This window comes from Diabrotica virgifera, chromosome 6, assembly GCF_917563875.1.
Source record: "Diabrotica virgifera virgifera chromosome 6, PGI_DIABVI_V3a".
Taxonomy (NCBI): domain Eukaryota; kingdom Metazoa; phylum Arthropoda; class Insecta; order Coleoptera; family Chrysomelidae; genus Diabrotica; species Diabrotica virgifera.
The window spans coordinates 214,605,441-214,626,593 of record NC_065448.1 but is presented as its reverse complement, the minus strand read 5'-3'; the positions used below and the strand labels follow the sequence as shown (position 1 = coordinate 214,626,593).

Genomic DNA, 21,153 nt, shown 5'->3' with positions numbered 1-21,153 from the left:
TTAAGCTTTGTTGTCGTACTTCTTCTTCCACATCTCCGTAACTAGTTATATCTACTCCAATATCTAAACATTGCTTCCTGCTTTATTATTTTCCCATCAATTTCGATTTTACATCGTAATAGGTATTTAGATGTCATACATTTGGTTTTTTCTGCTGATATTATCATATTGTATTTTTTCTTGACTGTTGTATTGAAGATGTGTGTTAATTTTTGGAGATCGTCTTCTGTCTGGGGGTTATGAGCGCGAAGACTGGGTGGATTGAGTAGCTCAGAAGCCGCGTTTATGCTCACAGCCGGTCCCAAGCCCGGATAAAAGAGGATGGTTGATGGGCCAGGTTAGCAGCCTACCCATTGTAAAAGAAAACAAGGCTTAAAGAACCGATATAAAGCCTCGAAACCCGACGGAATCTAAAAAGACGAAGCACGCAAAAAAGAAGGTGTAGCTGATACAAGAAATGTCAAGAATGATAAAGCTGTAGAATCCGACAAGTTTTATGCAAAATTAAAAATACAAACCTAAAAATATGCACAGATTACAGAATAACTACAAAAACATGTACAATTTTAAGACACCAAAGTGAGGAATTAGTTTATTAAAATTCACAACCAAATGGATAATAAACAAACGGAATCATTAGAATACAACAAACCGGCTTATTTATGTTTCGTGGACCTTAAGAAGGCCTTTGACAAGACCAAATTAAAGGACGTTATGCATTTATTGTACGCAAGTAGAAATAACTAAAACGATCGAAAATATCTACCAGAATAACACAATAATTAATAAAAGTAAAAGTATAAGAAGAACTAACTTCCAATTGAAGTTGGCAATGGGATAAGACAGGGGGGTTCCCTGAGTCCTCTATTGTTCAACCTGATCATGGATGAAATAATAAAAAAGTAAGAACTAAAAAGGATATCAAATGGGAGAAAAAAGACTTAAAATAATCTGCTATGTAGATGATGCAATACATCTCTCACAGTGAAGATGCACTAATTCAATATGACCGCCAAAAAATGTAACATGTTAATTTCCCCAAACAACTGAAAATGGTGATGGTGTTTAAATATCTAAGCATCACACTATCTAGCTAAGGAAAGCTCGAAACAGAAGGGGGAAATCAAGTGAATAGAGCAAACAGGGCCGCAGGTTACCTGAATGACACAATATGGAGAAAAAATATCAGAAAAGAAATGAAAGACAGAATTTACAAAACAGTCATCAGACCAATAATGAGATACGCGGCGGAAACACGACCTGACACAGAGACGACAAAAATAATGCTAAAAATAGCAGAGATTATTTTTTTCACCTGTCAAATTCTGACGTTTTTGCTTTTTCAGCCAATCACCACGCGTCGTTCTAGCCAATCATTGAGTGTAATACTGATAAAACAGCCTCTTCCTTGATAAAACAGTCTCTTCCCTGATAAAACTTAAGGTACCCTAAATTTCACATAATACGTACATACCTGTGTTTACTAACTTAATTTATAAACAGCTCTGGTACATAGATATTTTAAAAACCTTAACCACGATATACTCAGATATTCTACAGTTTTTGTTTTCAAAATAAATATTTCTAAACTTTTCATAAACGTCAAACAGAACAGAAAACGTCAAACAGAATTTGATAGGTGAAAAAAATAATCTTTTCAAATACCACTCGTCCTCTAAATTTTTCTTGATAAATTTTTTCGTTTTCATACTTAAACTTCTTTATTTAGGGTAAAATCACTCAAACAAACCGAAATGGATAAAATCACTCGTCCTTCGGACTCGTGATTTTATCATTCGGTTTGTTTTCGTAATTTTATCAAATAAAGAAGTTTTAGTGAAAACAAAAAAATTTATCGATAAAATTTAGAGGACTCGTGGTATTACCTTTGATAAAAACACTTCGAAAAATCGATGGTAAGCCACTATAGCCCAATAAATGACCGTTTTGGAGTGTAATTTTAACTCCGAATGGCATGAAAGTTTGGATTTAGGTTCTACTTACCCTCCATTTCAAAGTTGAATTTATTGTGACGTTGGTTGCTTTTACTTGAGGGGCGATAGTCCCTCAAGGGGGGGGGGGTGAAAAACGCTTGTTTAAAATAAGCCCAGAAATGGATAAATTGACAGATTATAAGCAACTTTTGTTCTATGAAGTTTTTATGAAGTCAATACTTACTTTTCGAGTTATTCGCGATTGAAAATGTTGATTTTACGACAAAAATACTACGTTTTCAGACGGTTTTTCGCATATAACTCAAAAAGTTAATATTTTATCGAAAAAAGTATTCTTAGTAAAAGTGTAGCTTATAAAAAAACGAAAAAAATGTTGTATCAGTAAAGTCTATAAATTGAGTAAAAGCTAAATTGTAACTCATAAAAAATACGTTCTCATTCGTCTAAATCCAAATCGAATAATTCAACGTGAAATCACCGAAAAATTAAGCACTTTTCAGGAAAAGCTTATTAACATTTTTAAAGTATTTAAAAAAAGCTTTACATTTGTTTTTTAATAAAGTTTCTAGCATCAAAAATAAACGAGTTACACTGAAAAAACAAGTTAGTTCCTTTTTTTGTTTAAAAAAAATCGTGAACATCTCCCTATATTTAGCACCCTAAATAAAATTAATCGTTACCGCTTTACCATTTATTTTAAGTGTATGTGTATTGTTTATGTATCTGTAAGTTTGATTGGTTTGAAGTGCTTATTTTTGAAAAAAATTGGTTTTATAGTAAAAAAATTTTCTAAAAATTTTTGAAAAATTTCCTTTTTTCAAAATAACTTAAAAAGTATTAGTGATAAGAAAAATCTTAAAGAGTAAAAAAATGTAGGTTTTGCTACTATAAATATGCTAGCTTCATTTTATTTTTCCATAAAAACAAGAATTGGTTAAGATATCGCTGTTCAAAATTTGCATACACTCGTGATTAGTGACCCGTTCAAGTTTTTTCCACCTACCTCTAGCGAAAGTATACTTTTCCGGACCTGATTGTAGGGAGCAAAGTTGTACTTTTCCTCCCTAGGGAGGAAAAGTAAAAGTGACGTCATGGTATTTCATTCATGAAATGTAACTTATTGACGCCCTGTACAACATCTCTTTTCTATTACGTAAGTTTCTATACATTTTAACGATTATTTTAATACACTCTGTATTTTGCAGAATGGTAAAAAACAGTAAATTGTGATTTTGATTTAACAATGTTTACATTATTAATTTGACTTATGTTTGACAGTTGACAGTTATATTGTACGTAATTGTTGTTTTAGTTCTAATAAATTTTGTTGGTTAGTTACATAAATAAATTAAGTAAAAATGAAAAAATTACTTATTATTTGAGGAAGGTGGAAAAACCATATGTATAACATGGGAGTAAAGTGCCTTTTCCTCCCTTGAATGATTACTGCCCTCCGCTACGCGTCGGGCAGTAAACTTCATTCTCGGGAGGAAAAGTAGCACTTTCCTCCCTTGTTATACAAATAGCTATTTCAACTATGCCCCTTTCAAAAATAAGCACTTTACTGGCGAAACTGACAGATCATAATATGTATAAAAAATAGATAAGTATGTAAATTGTTTGTAGAGCGGTAACAATTAATTTCATTTTAGGGAGCTAAACATGGGGAGATTTTCGTGATTTTTTTACCAAAAAAAAGGGGGCCAACTTTATTTTGAGCGTAACTCGCTCATTTTTAATGCTAGAAACTGTTTTAAACAATTAAAATAAAGCTTTTCTTAAACACTATAAAAAAGTTTAAATAGGTTTTTCCCGAAAAGTGCCTAATTTTTCGTTGATTTCACCTTGAAAGATTCGATTTGGAATTAGACGAATAAGAACGTATTTTTCATAATGTGCTTCAACTTTGTTTTTACTCGATTTATAGACTTTACTGATATACCCTATTCCACGAACATACGCCTGTTTTGGATTACTTCGACAACGAATATTTTACTGTGCAAAATAAGAAGAACGAAAGTAAATTGCAAATTACATTGTTGTTTATTGGAATAATTATTAGCGCCTTTTACTTTCGTACTTCTTATGTTGCACAGTAAAATATTCGTTGTCGAAGTAATCCAAAACAGGCGTATGTTCGTGGAATGGCCCATACACCTTTTATTTCGGTTTTTTATAAGCTATACTTTTGCTAAAGATATTTTTTTCGAAAGTCTAAGTTTTCACTCTAATGGTATATAAAGCAACATAATGCTACTCTACACCCCACCAGAATAAAAACAATGGGAACCTTCTCTGGTTACACCTCCGAGGCTTCTACAATTTGCAAGCCATACGGATGCCGAGACTAAGGAAGATGAGGGAATTTTACAATATATAATTCACGTCCCATCTGCTCAGCGCGGTTAAGTTCCAACGAGAATAGTTCCCTTTGTACTCCAAACAGAGTAAAGTAAATCAAAAATGAATAACCATTTTCAATGCCGTTGCAACACGAAACTACAGCCGCGCGATATTTTAGTCCAATCAGAGAGTGCCGCAAGCACCTCTACCGGTTTCGAAACTTATTAGTCTCTCATCAGGAGGCACATATGCAGCTCTCCCCGATTTTTTTTATATTTTTTTCGATAAAATATTTACTTTTTGATTTATTTGCGAAAAACCGTCTGGAAACGTGTTTTTTTGTTGAAAAATAAACATTTCAATCGCAAATAACTCAAAAAGTATTAACTTACATAAAAAACTTTATAGAACGCAAGTTGCTTAAAATCAGTCAATTTATCCACTTCCGGTCTTATCTTAAACGTATGTTTTTTCACCTCCGAGAAGGGGTGACTGTCACCCCCAAGTAAAAGCAACCAACGGCACAATTTAAACTTTGAAGTGGAGGGTAAGTAGAACCTAAATCCAAATTTTCATGCAATTCGGAGTTGCCCCCGAAAATTACACGGTATCGCCGTATTTCCCGTTCATTTACTGGGCTACTATGGGACAGAGCTATAAGTACAGATATACGACGGAGATGCAAGGTGTATAACATTAATAACTGGGTAAGAAACATAACGGTAAAATGGAACAATCACATAAGCAGAATGACAACTAATATAGTAGTAAGGACAGCGAGAGACGGTTCTCGAATAGAAAGAAGATCAGTGGGAAGACAAGTTACTGGAGGCACAATGAAAAAACAGACAGTCATGTCTACATCAAAAGAAGAAGAAGAAGAAGAAAAAAGGCATAAAATTTAGCAAAAATGGTGTTACTCTTAGATAAATGCAAGGACATAATTACTAGAAAACACAGAAAACTGTGTACAAAAAACCTTTTTTAAACAAAAAACTTGAGTAATCCTAAAATATTAAAATTCATACAATTCATTCGATTTAAAAATAAAATTAAGAAATATGGTAAATACAATTAATTATGAATGTTGATATCTTATTGCGTTAATAATATCCGTTTAAAAATAAATAATAGCGGACTAAATAAAGCAATTCCAAGAATTGATATTTAAAAAGTGAAAAAATGTATAAACATCTTGAAGAATGAAAGGTTATCAAAGAGCTGTCAACCGTGTTTTATCTAGCAAGATAAAAGCAACTTAAATAAGTTTTACAGAAAAATACAGAGGTGAATGTCTGGTAAATCAAAGGATATAATTAAAATAAAAACATTTGAAAAATGGCAGAGCAACTTGTCCTGTAAAGTATACCCGCAGAACACGTCCCTTCGGCCTTATAGTCCATGTGGTGAGACCGCTCCCGTCTGGAAAAATTTCTGATTCGGTTTCTTTGTGGATTCCTATTTAAAAATATCCCTTTAAACAAATCTGAAGGGTGCCGGCGGAATTTTTGGGCAGAAATTGTTTAAACAAATTTTTTAATCAAATACAAAAGATCACGTTTTTTGCTCCGGAACATATATTTTTAAGTTTTGTGGGTTATTCTAAACAAGAAAGGTATCTTGTAAATTTTCTCAAAAATTGATAGTTTTCGAGTTATTGGCGATTTAAAATCTGAAAAATGCTAAATTACGCATTTTCGAGGACTAAAATCTCATATTTAAATTAGTATTTTTCAGGTTTCCAGATACTTAAATTAAAGTTTAAACATTCAGCTTTAAGATTCTGAAGAGTGATTGTGTCTAGCCTTAATTTAAACCGTTGGTTTTTAATTGTTAAATATGCATGTCTATCCGATTTTTTTTGCCAGTGCGGCGCGCTCTATTTCAAAAATCTCCAATTTTCCTCCAAAAAATATTTTTCTAGATTCTTTGGGACATTCTAAATAAAATAAGTTTCTTGATATTTTTCTCAAAAGTTAACAGTTTTAAAGTTATAAGCGATTTAAAATCCAAAAATGCGTTTTTTTGGCATTTTTAAATCGCTTATAACTTTACGCGAAAACTACAGAGGCATCGCAATATTAGAAATAGTTTGCAAAATCTTGGCACAAAGTATAAGAAAAAGGCTAAGTCAATATTCGGAAAAAATACTGGGAGAATACCAGGCAGGTTTTAGAAACAACAGATCAACGACTGACCAAATATTTGCCTTAAAAGAAATACAGACTACCTGTTACGAACATAAAACAGTACAATATGCTTTGTTCATAGATTTAAAGCAGGCTTACGACACAGTAAACAGACAGCAGATGTACGAACTGATGAAAGAATTGGGGATACCAAGTAAAATTGTCAGGATGGTAAAGATGACGATGGAAAACACAACAAACGAAATAGCTTGGAAAGGGTATACATCCAAAAAGTTTGAAACCAAGGAAGGATTACGACAAGGAGACCCACTATCAATAACGGCATTCAATCTAACATTGGAAGGAATAATCAGGAAAAGCAGAATAAACATGCAAGAAACGATATTTAAAAACGGCCACCAATGCATAGCATTTGCCGATGATCTGACGCTATTAACAACAAGCAAAAAAGAACTACAAAAGTTAATGAAAAACATAATAACAGAAGCCAAAAAATCGGACATAAAATAAATGAAGAAAAGACAAAGTATATGATAATGGGAGAGATCCAAAAAGAAAAAGAGAATAACATCATAGTACAAATAGATGGAGAAAAAACATACTCGTTCAAAAGAGAAAAAGAAATTATTTACCTGGGAGCCAAAAGAGATGAAAATGGTCACGAAGAAGGGGAGATAAAGGCAAGAATAGCTAAAGGAAATAAAAAATATGGAGCATTACGCACATTATTGAAATCCAAATATGTATCAAGAAAAACAAAAATAAGAATTTATAAGACTGTTATCAGACCTACAGTAGCATACGCATGCGAAACATGGGTGCTCAAAAAGTCAGAAACAGACCTTTTAGAAAGATGGGAGAGAAAAATGCAAAGAGCAATATATGAAGGTGTGAAAATAGAAGGTCAGTGGAGAAGAAGGACCAATAAAGAATTGGAAGAACTATGTCAAGAGCCAACGATCACGACGACGATCAAAGCACAGAGAATACGATACTTGGGGCACATCGAGAGGCACTTCAAGTAAACGAATGCCAAAAATGGTACTCTCACGAAGACCAATACAAAAGAGGAGGAAAGACAGGCCAAGGAAAAGATGGAAGGACAGTGTATATGAAGACTTGAAGAAAAGTAACATTGAGAGATGGAAAGAACTAGCATTGGACAGAAGGAGATGGGGAGAGGTGGTGAAGGAGTGTATAAGAGGACTGAAGTGTAATTAAATAAAATTTATAAGTTATGTAAATTATATTAAGTTATTTATTATATTATTTATGTAATCAGAAATGTAAACATTTTAGCCCTAGGCCTACAAGGCCTGTTGCGCTTAATAAATATAATATATAACTTTAAAACTATTAACTTTTGAGAAAAATGTCAAGAAACTTATTTTATTTGGAATATCTCAAATGATCTAGGAAAAATATTTTTCGGATAAAAATAGGAGATTTTTGAAATGGAGCGCGCCGCACCGGCCAAAAAATCGAATAAATACGCATATTTAACAATTAAAAAACAACGGTATAAATTAAGGTTAGACGAGATCACTCTCCAGAATCTTGAAGCTGAATGTTTAGTCTTCAATATAAGTATCTGGCAACCTTCGGGATACAAAATATTCACAAACATCCTTAATCGAAGACTTCAACCTCTCACGGAAAAAATCATCGGGGAATATCAAGCAGGGTTTAGGCAAAATAGATCTACCATTGACCAACTATTTACAGTTAAACAAATACTAGCCAAAGCATGGGAATGTGACATGGACGTTTACAATCTCTTTGTAGATTTTAAACAAGCCTATGATTCAATAGATAGAACAATTCTACCTAATATATTGGAAGAATTTGGCATACCATCAAAATTAATACGACTAGTGCAAATGACAATGACAGAAACAGAAGCACAGGTATGTATTCAAGGACAGATCACTGATGCGTTTACGATAACGCAAGGACTGAAACAAGGCGACGGACTGGCTCCAACGCTTTTTAATCTTGTTCTTGAATATGTAATTAGACGGTTGACGGTGAGCGGAAATAACATACTTATAAACAAATCTACCCAATTAGCAGCATACGCAGATGATATAAACATAATGAGCAGAACAATGAATTCAGCGGAAGAAACCTACGTTGAGTTGAAACAGAGTGCAGAAGCAGTAGGGCTAGCAATAAATACAAATAAAACAAAACTACTCATACAATCCAGATCAAATAGACCGGCGCAACAACATTTTATTGACGATATAGAACATGTGAATATATTCACCTACCTAGGAATGGATCTGGTTGCAAGCAATGAAGAAGAACCGGAAATAAATAGAAGGCTTGTGCTGGCAAATAAAGCCTATTTCGCGATGGGCCACATATTCAAATCGCGAGACGTACACCGGAAAACAAAACTCCGGGTATATAAAACTATAATCAGGCCCATAGTAAGTTATGGCTGTGAAACGTGGGTGGTGACACAGAAATCTGTCAATGCATTAGATGTGTTTGAAAGAAAAGTATTACGTAGGATATTGGGCCCAATAAGTGAAAATAACAACTGGCGAATTAGGTATAATAGAGAAATATACGAGCAATATAGCGAACCAACTCTAGCACAATACACTAAACTGCAGAGATTACGGTGGGCAGGACACGTGGTCCGCATGCATGAGAATAGAATCCCCAGAAAATTGCTGAATGCAAGAATGCAGGGAAGAAGACCTGTTGGAAGACCTAAAACGAGATGGGAAGACGAAGTCGATGAGGATGCCAGGAACTTCCTGGGAACGCGTTCATGGAAAAGAACAGCGGTAAATCGAAATGATTGGAGAAGCTTGTTGAAGGAGGCCAAGGCTCGATTTGGGCTGTAGTGCCATTGGATGGATGGAACCTCAAAAATACTAATCTAAATATGACTTTTTAAGCCTCGAAAATGCATATTTTCGCATTTTTCAGATTTAAATCGCCTATAACTCGAAAACTGTCAATTTTTTAGAAAAATTACAAGATACCTTTCTTGTTTAGAAATAATCCAAAAAACCTAAAAATATATGTTACAGAGGAAAAAAACGTGATCTTTTGTATTTGTTTAAAAAAATGTTTAAAACAATTTCTGCCCAAAAATTCCGCCCGGCACCCTTCAGATTTGTTTAAAGGTGACATTTTTGAATGGGAATCCACAAAGAAACCGAATCAAAAATTTTTTCAGACGGGAGCGGTCTTACCACATGGACTATTAATATACAGTTGAGTCCATGGTTCTTTACCCGTACGTCATTAACACCTGGCGAGATAGAACACATACTTTTTATCTAGCATCATTTTCTTCCACGCATGAAACTAAAGGGTACATTCCATGTCAAATCACTCAGGCAAAAAATTTTGGATCTCCGATTTGTCTGAAAATTGGTATATAGCTTCTGCGGGACGTAAAAATAAGATATTTAAGGTCAAAAAATCTTCTTCTTCTTTTTTTCTCAAAATGTTATTTTATGCGATTTTACAGTGATTTGGTGTTTATTTAAACAAATTTGCATTTTCTGTCGAAAAGTATCAATGAAAAACATAATGTTTTAATAGAAAGGACTCAAAAATATCATTATATGGCATTATAACAAGTTATTTTGAATCAAAACAAGTTTTTTTATCAAATTTTATAGTGTAAAAAACGTTAAAATACCGTTTTTTACATTTTCCTCCATTCCCAAAATACATCATCATCGATTTGGCTGAAAATTTGCCCACAGATAGCCAAAAGATAGGACTTTAAGTGGTTAGAAGGATTTAAATTATATTATAATACCAAAAAAGTTACATGCAGTAATATTAGACTCAAAAGTATATATTAGTCCAGTCGGGATATCATTTGAAATTGAATGCCGAGCTGCCCAAAATTTTATTTTTCTGATCTTTAGAGGAGTTAATAGTAGCCTAAATTTAAAATCACGAATGAATTCCTCCGTTACGTTAGCCGCCATCTTGATTTTAAAGGAGAACCTGTTTTGCTCAATATCTCCGCCATTTTTAACTTTTCGACAAAAATGGTAGGAACTGAAATTGTTTCAAATAAATCGTATTTACAATTATTACAATTTCTTTTTAACAATTTTTGTCGTGAGGTCGATATTTTCGAGTTAATTGTACTTACAGTAGACGCCTATATTTTTGACTATAATATTGCATGTAACTTTTTTGGTATTGTAATATAATTACTTGTAACTTGTAACGTAATGTAACTTAAAGTCCTATGTTTTGTCTATCTGTGGGAAAATTTTCAGCCAAATCGATTATGATGTATTTTGGGAATGGAGAAAAATGTAAAAAACGGTATTTTAACGTTTTCTACACTATTAAATTTGATCAAAAGCTTGTTTTGAATCAAAGTAACTTGTTATAATGCCATATAATGACATTTTTGAGTCCCTTCTATTAAAATATTATGTTTTCCATTGATACTTTACGATAGAAAATGCAAATTTGTATAAATAAACACCAAATCACTGTAAAATCGCATAAAATAACATTTTGAGAAAAAAAGAAGAAGAAGATTTTTTGACCTTAAATATCTTATTTTTACGTCCCGCAGAAGCTATATACCAATTTTCAGACAAATCGGAGGTCCAAAATTTTTTTTGCTCCAAAATTGAGTGATTTGAAATGGAATGACCCAAAGACAAACCAGCCATCGCCTGTTATTAAGTAAAGATACATGTTATTTTTATGAACGCTCTAGACTCTAGACTCAGTACATCGAAAAGAGATAGGTACAAAAAAGACGCTTGGGGACGTTTTCAGATTTTAAGTACAATTTGTGACGTTTCTGGTTTGTTTACTGAGGCTGTCCTGTCTGTTTGATTTTGTGCTGTTTTTTGTCATTATTTTTGCATTTAGAAGTTATTTACGAGTCCGAAAGCAAGCAAATAAAGTCAGTTACATGCAAGGATGTCTGAGGGATGTCATCTGGAGAAATAAAGATGAGGCTGGAAGGGAAAGTACGCATGTATACAAATCGTGTGTAAGACCGATCATGACGTAAGCGATAGAAACAAGTTGTGGCAGCAGAAAGCAAGAGGCTACTGAGAACATCAGAAATGAGAACATTGGGGTCTCGAACATAACCGGGAAAACACTGAGAGACAGAATACCGAACGACAGAATAAGAGATCTCTGTAACATTCAAGACATAGTACGGTGGGGAAGACAGAGAAGACGAAAGTGGAATCAGCATGTCACGAGAATGGACAGCGAGAGAATAGTCCGTATAGCCAGAGATTCAAAGCCAACAGGCAAGAGACCAACAGGAAGTCCCTTTAAAAGGTGGCGAAATAGCTGGCAGTCAACATCACAGCTACGAATACAAGCTCAAAATCGGTTAAGAACAGGTCAAGATGCCTAATATAAGAACAAGAAAAAGAAGAAAAAGAAGTTATATATATTAAACAAACAGTTGTTTTCTCAGGTGTGCTGTTTTTCAGGCTAATACTGAAGAAGAAACAGGCTTTAAAGCCTACATACAAGAAGGAAGAAGAAGAAGAAGAAATATAATACTCACTTGTTCTTCTAAGTATGAGATCCTATGCGTCAACCTAATATTATCTGACTTAAGTCCTTCTTTCACTTTTTGAGTCTCATCGGCTTTTATTCTTAACGATTCTAATTCGGATTGTAGTTTGGATACGTCATTTGTTGGTATTTTATTTTCGAATACTTTTCTTAAAATGACAATCTGCGCTGGATCGGGAGCAGCAGCTAATAATCTAGCGAGATCTTCCCTGCTCTTATTCAATACTATTTTACCATTAACTTCGATCAGCCTGAAAATGTAATAGTACGTTAAAAATGTGCCTATTTATACACAAATATTAATAGTCCTGTCCCCAGTGGGGGTACAACGGCCTCCTTAATTCAGATGGACTTACCCAGTTTTTTTTATATCTTTTGACCCGTAGAACACGAATTTTTTGGGTAACAGTCGATCCGGATGTCGATAAGATTGTTATAAACAAAGAACTTGAGGAATCACATAACAGCGATTTTTCGCAAAACAAAACATTTTTTTGTATTTTTGGGTCATTCTAAAATTCTAAGCAAAAAACTTTTTTACAAGTTTTTTCGTAGGATGCATAGTTTTCGACATAAACGCGGTTGAACTTTAAAAAAATCGAAAAATTGCAATTTTTGAACCCGAATAACTTTTGATTGAAAAATAAAATAGCAATTCTGCTTAACGCATTTGAAAGTTTCAAGTCAAATTCTATCAGTTTTGATTACTTTCATTGCTAAAAATTAATTTTTTATTGTTAAACAAAGCTATAAACACACAGTGATTGAATGATGTTTTCAATGCATTTCTCATTTGAAATCGAACGAGTAGGCGCGCATACAGACAATTTCTACGTATATTACGTACATTAAAACGCATGCATTGGATACGGGAAACACTATGTGTTTATGGCTTTGTTTAACAAATAAAAACTTAATTTTTAGCAATGCAAATAATCAAATCCCATAGAATTTGACTTGAACTTTCAAATGCAGTAAGCAGAATTGCTATTTTATTTTTTAATCAAAAGTAATTCGGGTTCAAAAATTGCACTTTTTCGATTTTTGAAAGTTTAACCGCGTTTATCTCGAACATTATGCATCCTACGAAAAAACTTGCAAGACCATTTTTGCTGAGAATTACCCAAAAAATACAAAAAGTTTTGTTTTGCGAAAAATCGCTGTTATGTAATTTCTTAAGTTTTTTGTTTATAACAATCTAATCGACATCCGGATCAACTGTTACCCAAAAAATTCGAGTTCTACGGGTCAAAATACATAAAAAAAATTGGGTAAGTCTATCTGAATTAAGGAGGCCGTTGTACCCCACCCCCCGGCGACAGGACTCTAAATTGAAAATATTGTCCTAATTATTATTTCCGTACATTCAGTCTATTAGAGTAGAAATTTAAATTTTGTGATCAGTATTCAATTTCTATTGTACTAAATAATCTCAACGAAAAACCGGAATAATAACTTTTGATGATAAAAATTCAAGCAAGCAAGCAAGCCATAGTGTTAACCCAGCCTGAGAGACTTATATAACCCTTAAAAATGGGAAAAAAGCAGAAGCTCCCCGATAGCACTCTGATGCGCTATAAGGGTTCTCTGTCAGCAAAGAGCTTATCCTGTGGGAGTCCTGGGTATACCCCATTCCACGAATATACGACCCTCTTGGATTATCGCTACAACGAATATTTTACTGTGCAAAATATGAAGAACAAAAGTAAATTGCAAATTATATTTTTGTTTATTGGAGTAATATTAGGGCAAAATACTTGCTCTAGTGAATAGTTTAGAAGTAAATATCACAGCATTTAAGAAACTTGAGACTTGCCATTATCGAAATATAAACTCTGCACCAAATTCTCAGATTTTCATGGAACGATATGGAGAAAAGCCTCTCAACGTTGATAATTTTTTCCATATATAAAATAAAGTCATTAAGGTCCCGGAAGAAAAAGAACTGTTAAACTTTTGAGTGGTCTGTTTTTTAGATACACATTATGCATTCTAAAATTACACCTTCACCTTTTTCTTTATTTTTAACGGACATAACTGATAATGTATGTCTTTGTTAGTATCATGACATATGCCATATGGTAAAGGCAGTAAGATTGTGATCTTTAATTTCTAGTTAACAACCCGTAATAGAGGGATAGCAGGTGCGCACTACTTCTGCTGACGTTTTGCATATTTTTAATAGTAGGCAAGACGATTTTATTTAAAAAATGTTGAATACTGGGTAAGATACTGCATACAACTACTGCTTTATGTCAAAGAAATTCTTATATTAAGAAAAGTAATCTATGATAGGTTACAAATTAAGGGAATAAATCTCAATTTAAAAATTTCAAAAACAAAGTACAAACATTACAGGAAGAGGAGGAAGGAGTACAGGAAGAAGAAGAGTGTCATGGTTGAAGAATTTAAGGGATCATAATAGTTTACATGCAGTTCAATAGAACTCTTCTTAGTGTAGGAAACAGAGGTTGAACCTTGCAAAATGGACACAAGTCCGGTTTAATTTTTTTTCTGGTGTATTAAGGGGTGCTTATTATAGGACTAACTTTTTCTGAAAAAATTTCGCCCCGGAATCCCCCTTTTCACCCCTTTAAAGGGGGTAATTTGTGGTTTTTGCGGAACGTAGCCCTTCCTGTACCTTTTACAAAAAACTTTTTTTATAGAAATATAAAGAGGACTATATTTTCTACGATTTTTTTCAACAGAATATGTCTATCATCCACCGTTTAGCGGGGGTAGCGCCCCAAATTTGACAAGTTTTTAAAAAAGATGTTTTAAAAAAATATATATTTTTCCCTAACTGTAACGGAAATTAAGAAGAAATCTAACCGCAATTATTCGCAAATAACTGATTGATTTTTTGGTATAGGTTTCACTTAAGGGTAATTGCCCTTTTTTTAATTACAGGGTGTTACATTTTAAAAAACCCCTTTTTACACCATCTGAACCGTTCATGCTAGAGTTTAAAGACTTTCAACGATTACCCATGTACTGGTGCTATTTACAAATTTGTATAATGCACCCCCATTTTTTCCCCGGAACCACCCCCAAAAAAAAGAAGAATTAATAAATAAAGTGATTTTCTTGGAATCCTTCGCACACAATGCCCTTTATTAATATGCTTCATATATCATTTTGTGCACGTTATTATTACCCATGCATGGACATCAAAAGCGATTTCCTACTGCCACCCCTGCAGCCAAAAAAAAATAAATAAAATGGGGGGTTGAAATTTTTTTTTGTTTTTTGCTTTTTGATCCATATGAGCATATTTTTCATCAATAGTGCTTTTCAAAAATATATATGGTTATTGCAACATCCCTGCGGAAACCACCCCTATCCTTGAAAATATACTACAAAAACTACCCCTATCCCTTGGCGAGGATGTTTTTACGATTTTCTCATTACCTATGCATTCCTTTTAAACAAAAGTTATACAAGAATAAAGACCACTATTTACTCTAAAAATTAGGCCCTATTCATTTTTTTCGTATAAGCAACCGTTACGGCACAGTGGCGCCGTAAACCTCATATATGCTTTGGCAGGCTCCAGCTTTTGTTTTCTTTTTCGTCATCTGTTTGTTTTATTGATAAAGTACTTATGTAAAATAAAACAACGCAGTGTAACCTACAAATTATGACCTATGCACATTTTATTGTCTTTGCGCCCCAAAGCCACAGTGGTGGCCCAAAATCAATTTTTGCATATTTTCGCCACCTACACGTATTTTATTGCATTAATGCTACCTTAATAGCACAATATTCACCCTTAAGTGGTCGCTAAGTACTGGCAGATCCAGGAAGGGGTGATGGGGGTGATCACCCCCCCCCGCTCAAACCAAGTGATATTATATTTAAAGATTATAAAAATATTCATTTATTTTTATAGAAATACTTATATTATTATTTTTATAAAAATGGCGTACTTTTTATGCTTTAGCGACAGTGGCGGATCCAGCATCGTTAAGAGGGGGGTGCCAATTGGTTAAAATTCTATAAAAATAAATGAATATTTTTATAATCTTTAAATATAATATCACTTGGTTTGAGAGGGTGGGGGTGATCGCCCCCATCATCCCTCCCTGGATCCGCCACTGCTTAGCGACCACTTAAGGGTGAATATTGTGCTATTAAGGTAGCATTAATGCAATAAAATGCGTGTAGGTTGCGAAAATATGCAAAAATTGATTTTGGGCCACCACTGTGGCTTTGGGGCGCAAAGATTGTAAAATGTGGATAGGGTAATAATTTGTAGGTTACACTGTGTTGTTTTATTTTACATAAGTACTTTATCAATAAAACGAACAGATGACGAAAAAAAAAAACAAAAACTGGAGCCCGCCAAAGCATATGTGAGGTTTACGGCGCCACTGTGCCGTAACGGTTGCTTATACGAAAAAAATGAATAGGACCTAATTTTTAGAGTAAATAGTGGTCTTTAACACTGTATAAGTTTTGTTTAAAAATAATGCATAGGTAATGAGCAAATCATAAAAACATGCTCGCCAAGGGATAGGGGTAGTTTATGCAGTATATTTCCAAGGATAGGGGTGGTTTCCGCAGGGAGGTTGCAATACCCATATATATTTTTGAAAAGCACTATTGATGAAGCATATGCCCATAGAGATCAAAAGGCAAAAAACAAAAAAACAATTTCAACCCCCCACTTTATTTATTTTTTTTGGCTACAGGGATTGCATTAGGAAATCGCTTTTGGTGTCCATGTATGGGTAATAATAATGTGCACAAAATGATGTATGAAGCATATTAATAAAGCGCATTGTGTGTGAAGGATTCCAAGAAAATCACTTTATTTATTAATTTTTCTTTTTTTTTGGGTGGTTCCGGGGAAAAAATGGGGGTGCATTATACAAATTTGTAAATACCACCAATACATGGGTAATGGCTGAAAATCTTTTTACTCTAGCATAAACGGTTCAGATGGTATAAAGAGGGGTTTTTTAAAATGTAACACCCTGTAATTAAAAAATCAGCAATTACCCTTAAGTGAAACCTATACCAAAAAATCAATCAATTATTTGTGAATAATTTCGGTAGGATTTCTTCTTAATTTCCGTTACAGTTAAAAAAAAATATATATTTTTTTAAAACATCTTTTTTTAAAACTTGTCAACTTTGGCGCACCACCCTTGCTAAACGGTGGATGATAGACATATGCTGTTGGAAATAAATCGTAGAAAATATAGTCTTCTTCATATTTCTATAAAAGAAATTTTTTGTAAAAGGTACAGGAAGGGCTACGTTCCGCAAAAACCACAAATTACCCCCTTTAAAGGGGTGAAAAGGGGGGTTCCGGGGCGAAATTTTTTCAGAAAAAGTTAGTCTTATAATAAGCACCCCTTGATATACCAGAAAAAAAATAAAACCTGACTTGTGTCCATTTTGCAAGGTTCAACCTTTGTTTCCTACACTATCTGAGAAGTTGTAGATAGAGTAAAGATACTGATGATTAGACTTAGGCAAATATGCAAATTGCATATAATGCATAAAAAATGCAAAAATTTCCAATTTTGCATATTTTTATAAAAGTGTGCATAAAGTGCATATAATTTTAAATTTTGGTTGTAACTATACATATCTTTTTATATTCAGGTAACAAGTAGCTTGGAAATCTCAATGTTTGTTTATGTTTTATAATCTCTTCGTAGGTATTCAAATTTTTGGCATCGGAATGTACTAACTAATAAAAGATACCGACTTGTACATTTTGTCACGTTTTGTCCTTGATATAACGATTCCAAAATCTGCCAGTTTATATTTCTAGGTAAAAATTTTTATTTTGACGGTCCATTTCTCTTTTTTGTAAAATAAGCCGTGAACACCATATCTTTTGTAATTGTGAATAATTATTGTGCTTTAAAAATGACGAAAATATACAGTTCAGTGCCATTTATAAAATCAAACTATAGTTTTGTTTAGAAAATTATTACCCAATTATTGGAATCTTCCAAATTATCATTGTTAGACAGTACATTAATTATTAAAATAATACATATTGGGAAGGAAATTTTCCAAAAATTTAAAGCCTCCATGGAAATAAACAGTGGTTGGTTACCAGGTTCTTTCTGAAGTGGTTCAAATACTATTATCGTAAATTTGAAAAAAAAAAGATTGAAAATTGTGAACAGCACAATTGTTACCACAATTCGAAATAATATAATTTATTTGTTAAAATACTTTAATATTTAATTACATAAGCTTGGGTTTTAAAATAAAGGTACATGTTAATTAATAAAACATGTGAAGATATTGTAAATATTTTTGTAATTAAAAAAATATTGTAAATATTGTTTTTATTATATGCATATTTTCTAGATAAACATTGCATATTTATGCGCATATTTCATACTTTTTTATTTGCATATTTGCCTCAGTCTACTGATGATGATATCCAACTTCTGATTAGGAGACGGCACTTAAAGAAGAAGGAGAAAGAATACAGGATTAACTTTGGATAAAATACGAGTGAATAAGTTACTTCTGGTAATTATTACACTAGACAAATATACAAATAAACAATTAGAAAATATGTACGGATTTAGCTAAAAATGCGAGTTTGTTTTAGAAAATAAAAAAAAAGAATGTGTGTACTTTGTACGCACGTAAGAAGTTATACTTCTATTATATGATTTCAACGAAATCAATATACTTTAAACTTTAAAAAGTTTCTCTACTATTTTCCAAAATTTTTTATTAAAACAATACCAAAAATTAAAAAAATAAAAGAATAAAACACACACAAACACATTGAAAAATGCCACAAATGATTTCTGAACAATAATTGTTGCCAAAAATTTTAATTAAATACGTATTTTCTGAAAAAATTATATAATAATATACTTACAATCATAAAATCTATAAAAAAAATAAAAAATGATATAACTTGCATTGGGCTTGAACCTACTTCCCGTGTATCCCGCCGTACGAGAGTCGAAGCGATTTCAAACTGCACCACCTTCGCGTATACGTCATGTGGGAATATACACAAAGTGAACACCTTTTTGACATTTTGTTTATATGAATTTTTATTAGTTTGATTTTTGTCGAATTAAAATACAACAATATATAGAGCAAGAAAACGATACATTAGATGAAAATTTGTAGAAAGTTTGTTCGTAATCAGATTATGTAAATTAAAGCATTGCCTACTAGGGGTATAGCATAGCAAGTACTAGGTAAGTACATTATTTTTTTTACATTTTCCAAATAGGTATGAAGATAATTTTTTATTGGAATACAACTGAAACATTTAGAATTACGTACCTGTGGCTTTTCAAAACTATTTAAAAAGTCACTATAATTATAAATTTGATTTTATTTCTGTCCTCACAACAATAAAAACTAATATATTATACAACATTTTTGTTTACCGATAACCTCCATATCATAACCACGCAATCAGAGCCCGTATAATAAACTAATACCAAACTGTCGGTGTGCGCATGCGCACAGATCAATATAAATTCACCCTCAATCTCAATCGCGCCTAAAGAAGTATAACTTCAAAAATTCTTATAATTTTTAGTTTTATTGAAAATAGAATACATATTGTTAAAAAAGTATTTTTTTAAGACCAACTAGCAAATACACACTTGCTTGTCAATTTTTTTTCCAAAAAAATAGGCTTTGCTAGTCAAGACCGAAAACTGGACGTTAGGGACCGGCAAAAGCTTTTTCCGATATGTACCTATTTGATAATATTTTTTATTATATTTATTTTTTATACCAAAGTTTAATATATTTTATAAATTATATTAATAATTAATAAATGTTAATATTTATTTTCTTTTAATTTCTAAATTAAATTAGATTATATAAATGAAGTTATTAACAGCATCGGTATTGTTAAAGTTAAAAGATCATCAAAAGCTATCCACTCTCCGATATTACTCGAGGATACATCATAGTCGAGCTTTTTATTATGAATAGCTGCATATACCTATTGCCTATGGTCCATGTGGTGAGACCGCTCCCGTCTGAAAAAATTTCTGATTCGGTTTCTTTGTGGATTCTTATTCAAAAATGTGCCCTTTAAACAAATCTGAAGGGTGCCAGGCGGAATTTTTGGGCAGAAATTGTTTAAAATTTTTTTTAAACAAATACAGAAGATCACGCTTTTTTGCCCTGAAACATACATTTTTAGGTTTTTTGGGTCATTCTAAACAAAAAAGGTATCTTGTAATTTTTCTTAAAAAAATGATAGTTTTTGAGTTATAGGCGATTTAAAATCTGAAAAAGGCGAAAATACGCATTTTCGAGGCTTAAAAACTCATATTTAAATTAGTATTTTTGAGGTTGCCAGATACTTAAATTGAAGATTAAACATTCAGCTTCAAGATTCTGAAGAGTGATCGCGTCTAACCTTAATTTATACCGTTGTTTTTTAATTGTTAAATATGCGTATTTATCCGATTTTTTTGCCGGTGCGGCGCGCTCTATTTCAAAAATCTCCTATTCTCTTCCGAAAAATATTTTTTATAGATTCTTTGGGACATTCTAAATAAATTAAGTTTCCCGACATTTTTCTCAAAAGTTAACAGTTTTAAAGTTATAAGCGATTTAAAATCCGAAAAATACCAAAGAAACGCATTTTTGGATTTTAAATCGCTTATAACTTTAAAACTGTTAACTTTTGAGAAAAATTTCAAGAATCTGATTTTATTTAGAATATCCCAAATAATCAAAAAATATTTTTTGGGGGCAAATTGGAGATTTTTGAAATAGAGCGCGCCGCACCGGCAAAAAATCGGATAGACATGCATATTTAACAATTAAAAAACAATGGTTTAAATTAAGGTTAGACGCAAACACTCTTTAGAATCTTGAAGATGAATGTTTAAACTTCAATTTGAGTATCTGCATTTGCATTTTTACATTTTTCAGATTTTAAATCGCCTACAACTCGAAAACTATCAATTTTTGAGAAAATTTAAAAGATACCTTTCTTGTTTAGACCCACAAAACTTAAAAACATATATGTTCCGGAGCAAAAAACGTGATCTTTTGTATTTGTTTAAAAAAATTGTTTAAACAATTTCTGCCCAAAAATTTCGCCCGGCACCCTTCAGATTTGTTTAAAGGGGACATTTTTTTGAATAGGAATCCACAAAGAAACCGAATCAGAAATT

The 21,153-nt window shown here is 32.6% G+C and overlaps 1 protein-coding gene across 2 annotated transcripts in view; it reads right to left on the bottom strand.

The window, feature by feature from the left end:
* Positions 1-21,153, bottom strand: part of LOC126887199 (uncharacterized) — a 505,416-nt gene that overhangs the window by 8,518 nt on the left and 475,745 nt on the right. For both annotated transcript variants that reach the window (XM_050654594.1, XM_050654595.1), the window contains one exon: positions 11,991-12,252. In XM_050654594.1, coding sequence (XP_050510551.1) covers positions 11,991-12,252 — 262 coding nt within the window. The remainder of the gene's footprint in view (positions 1-11,990; positions 12,253-21,153) is intronic.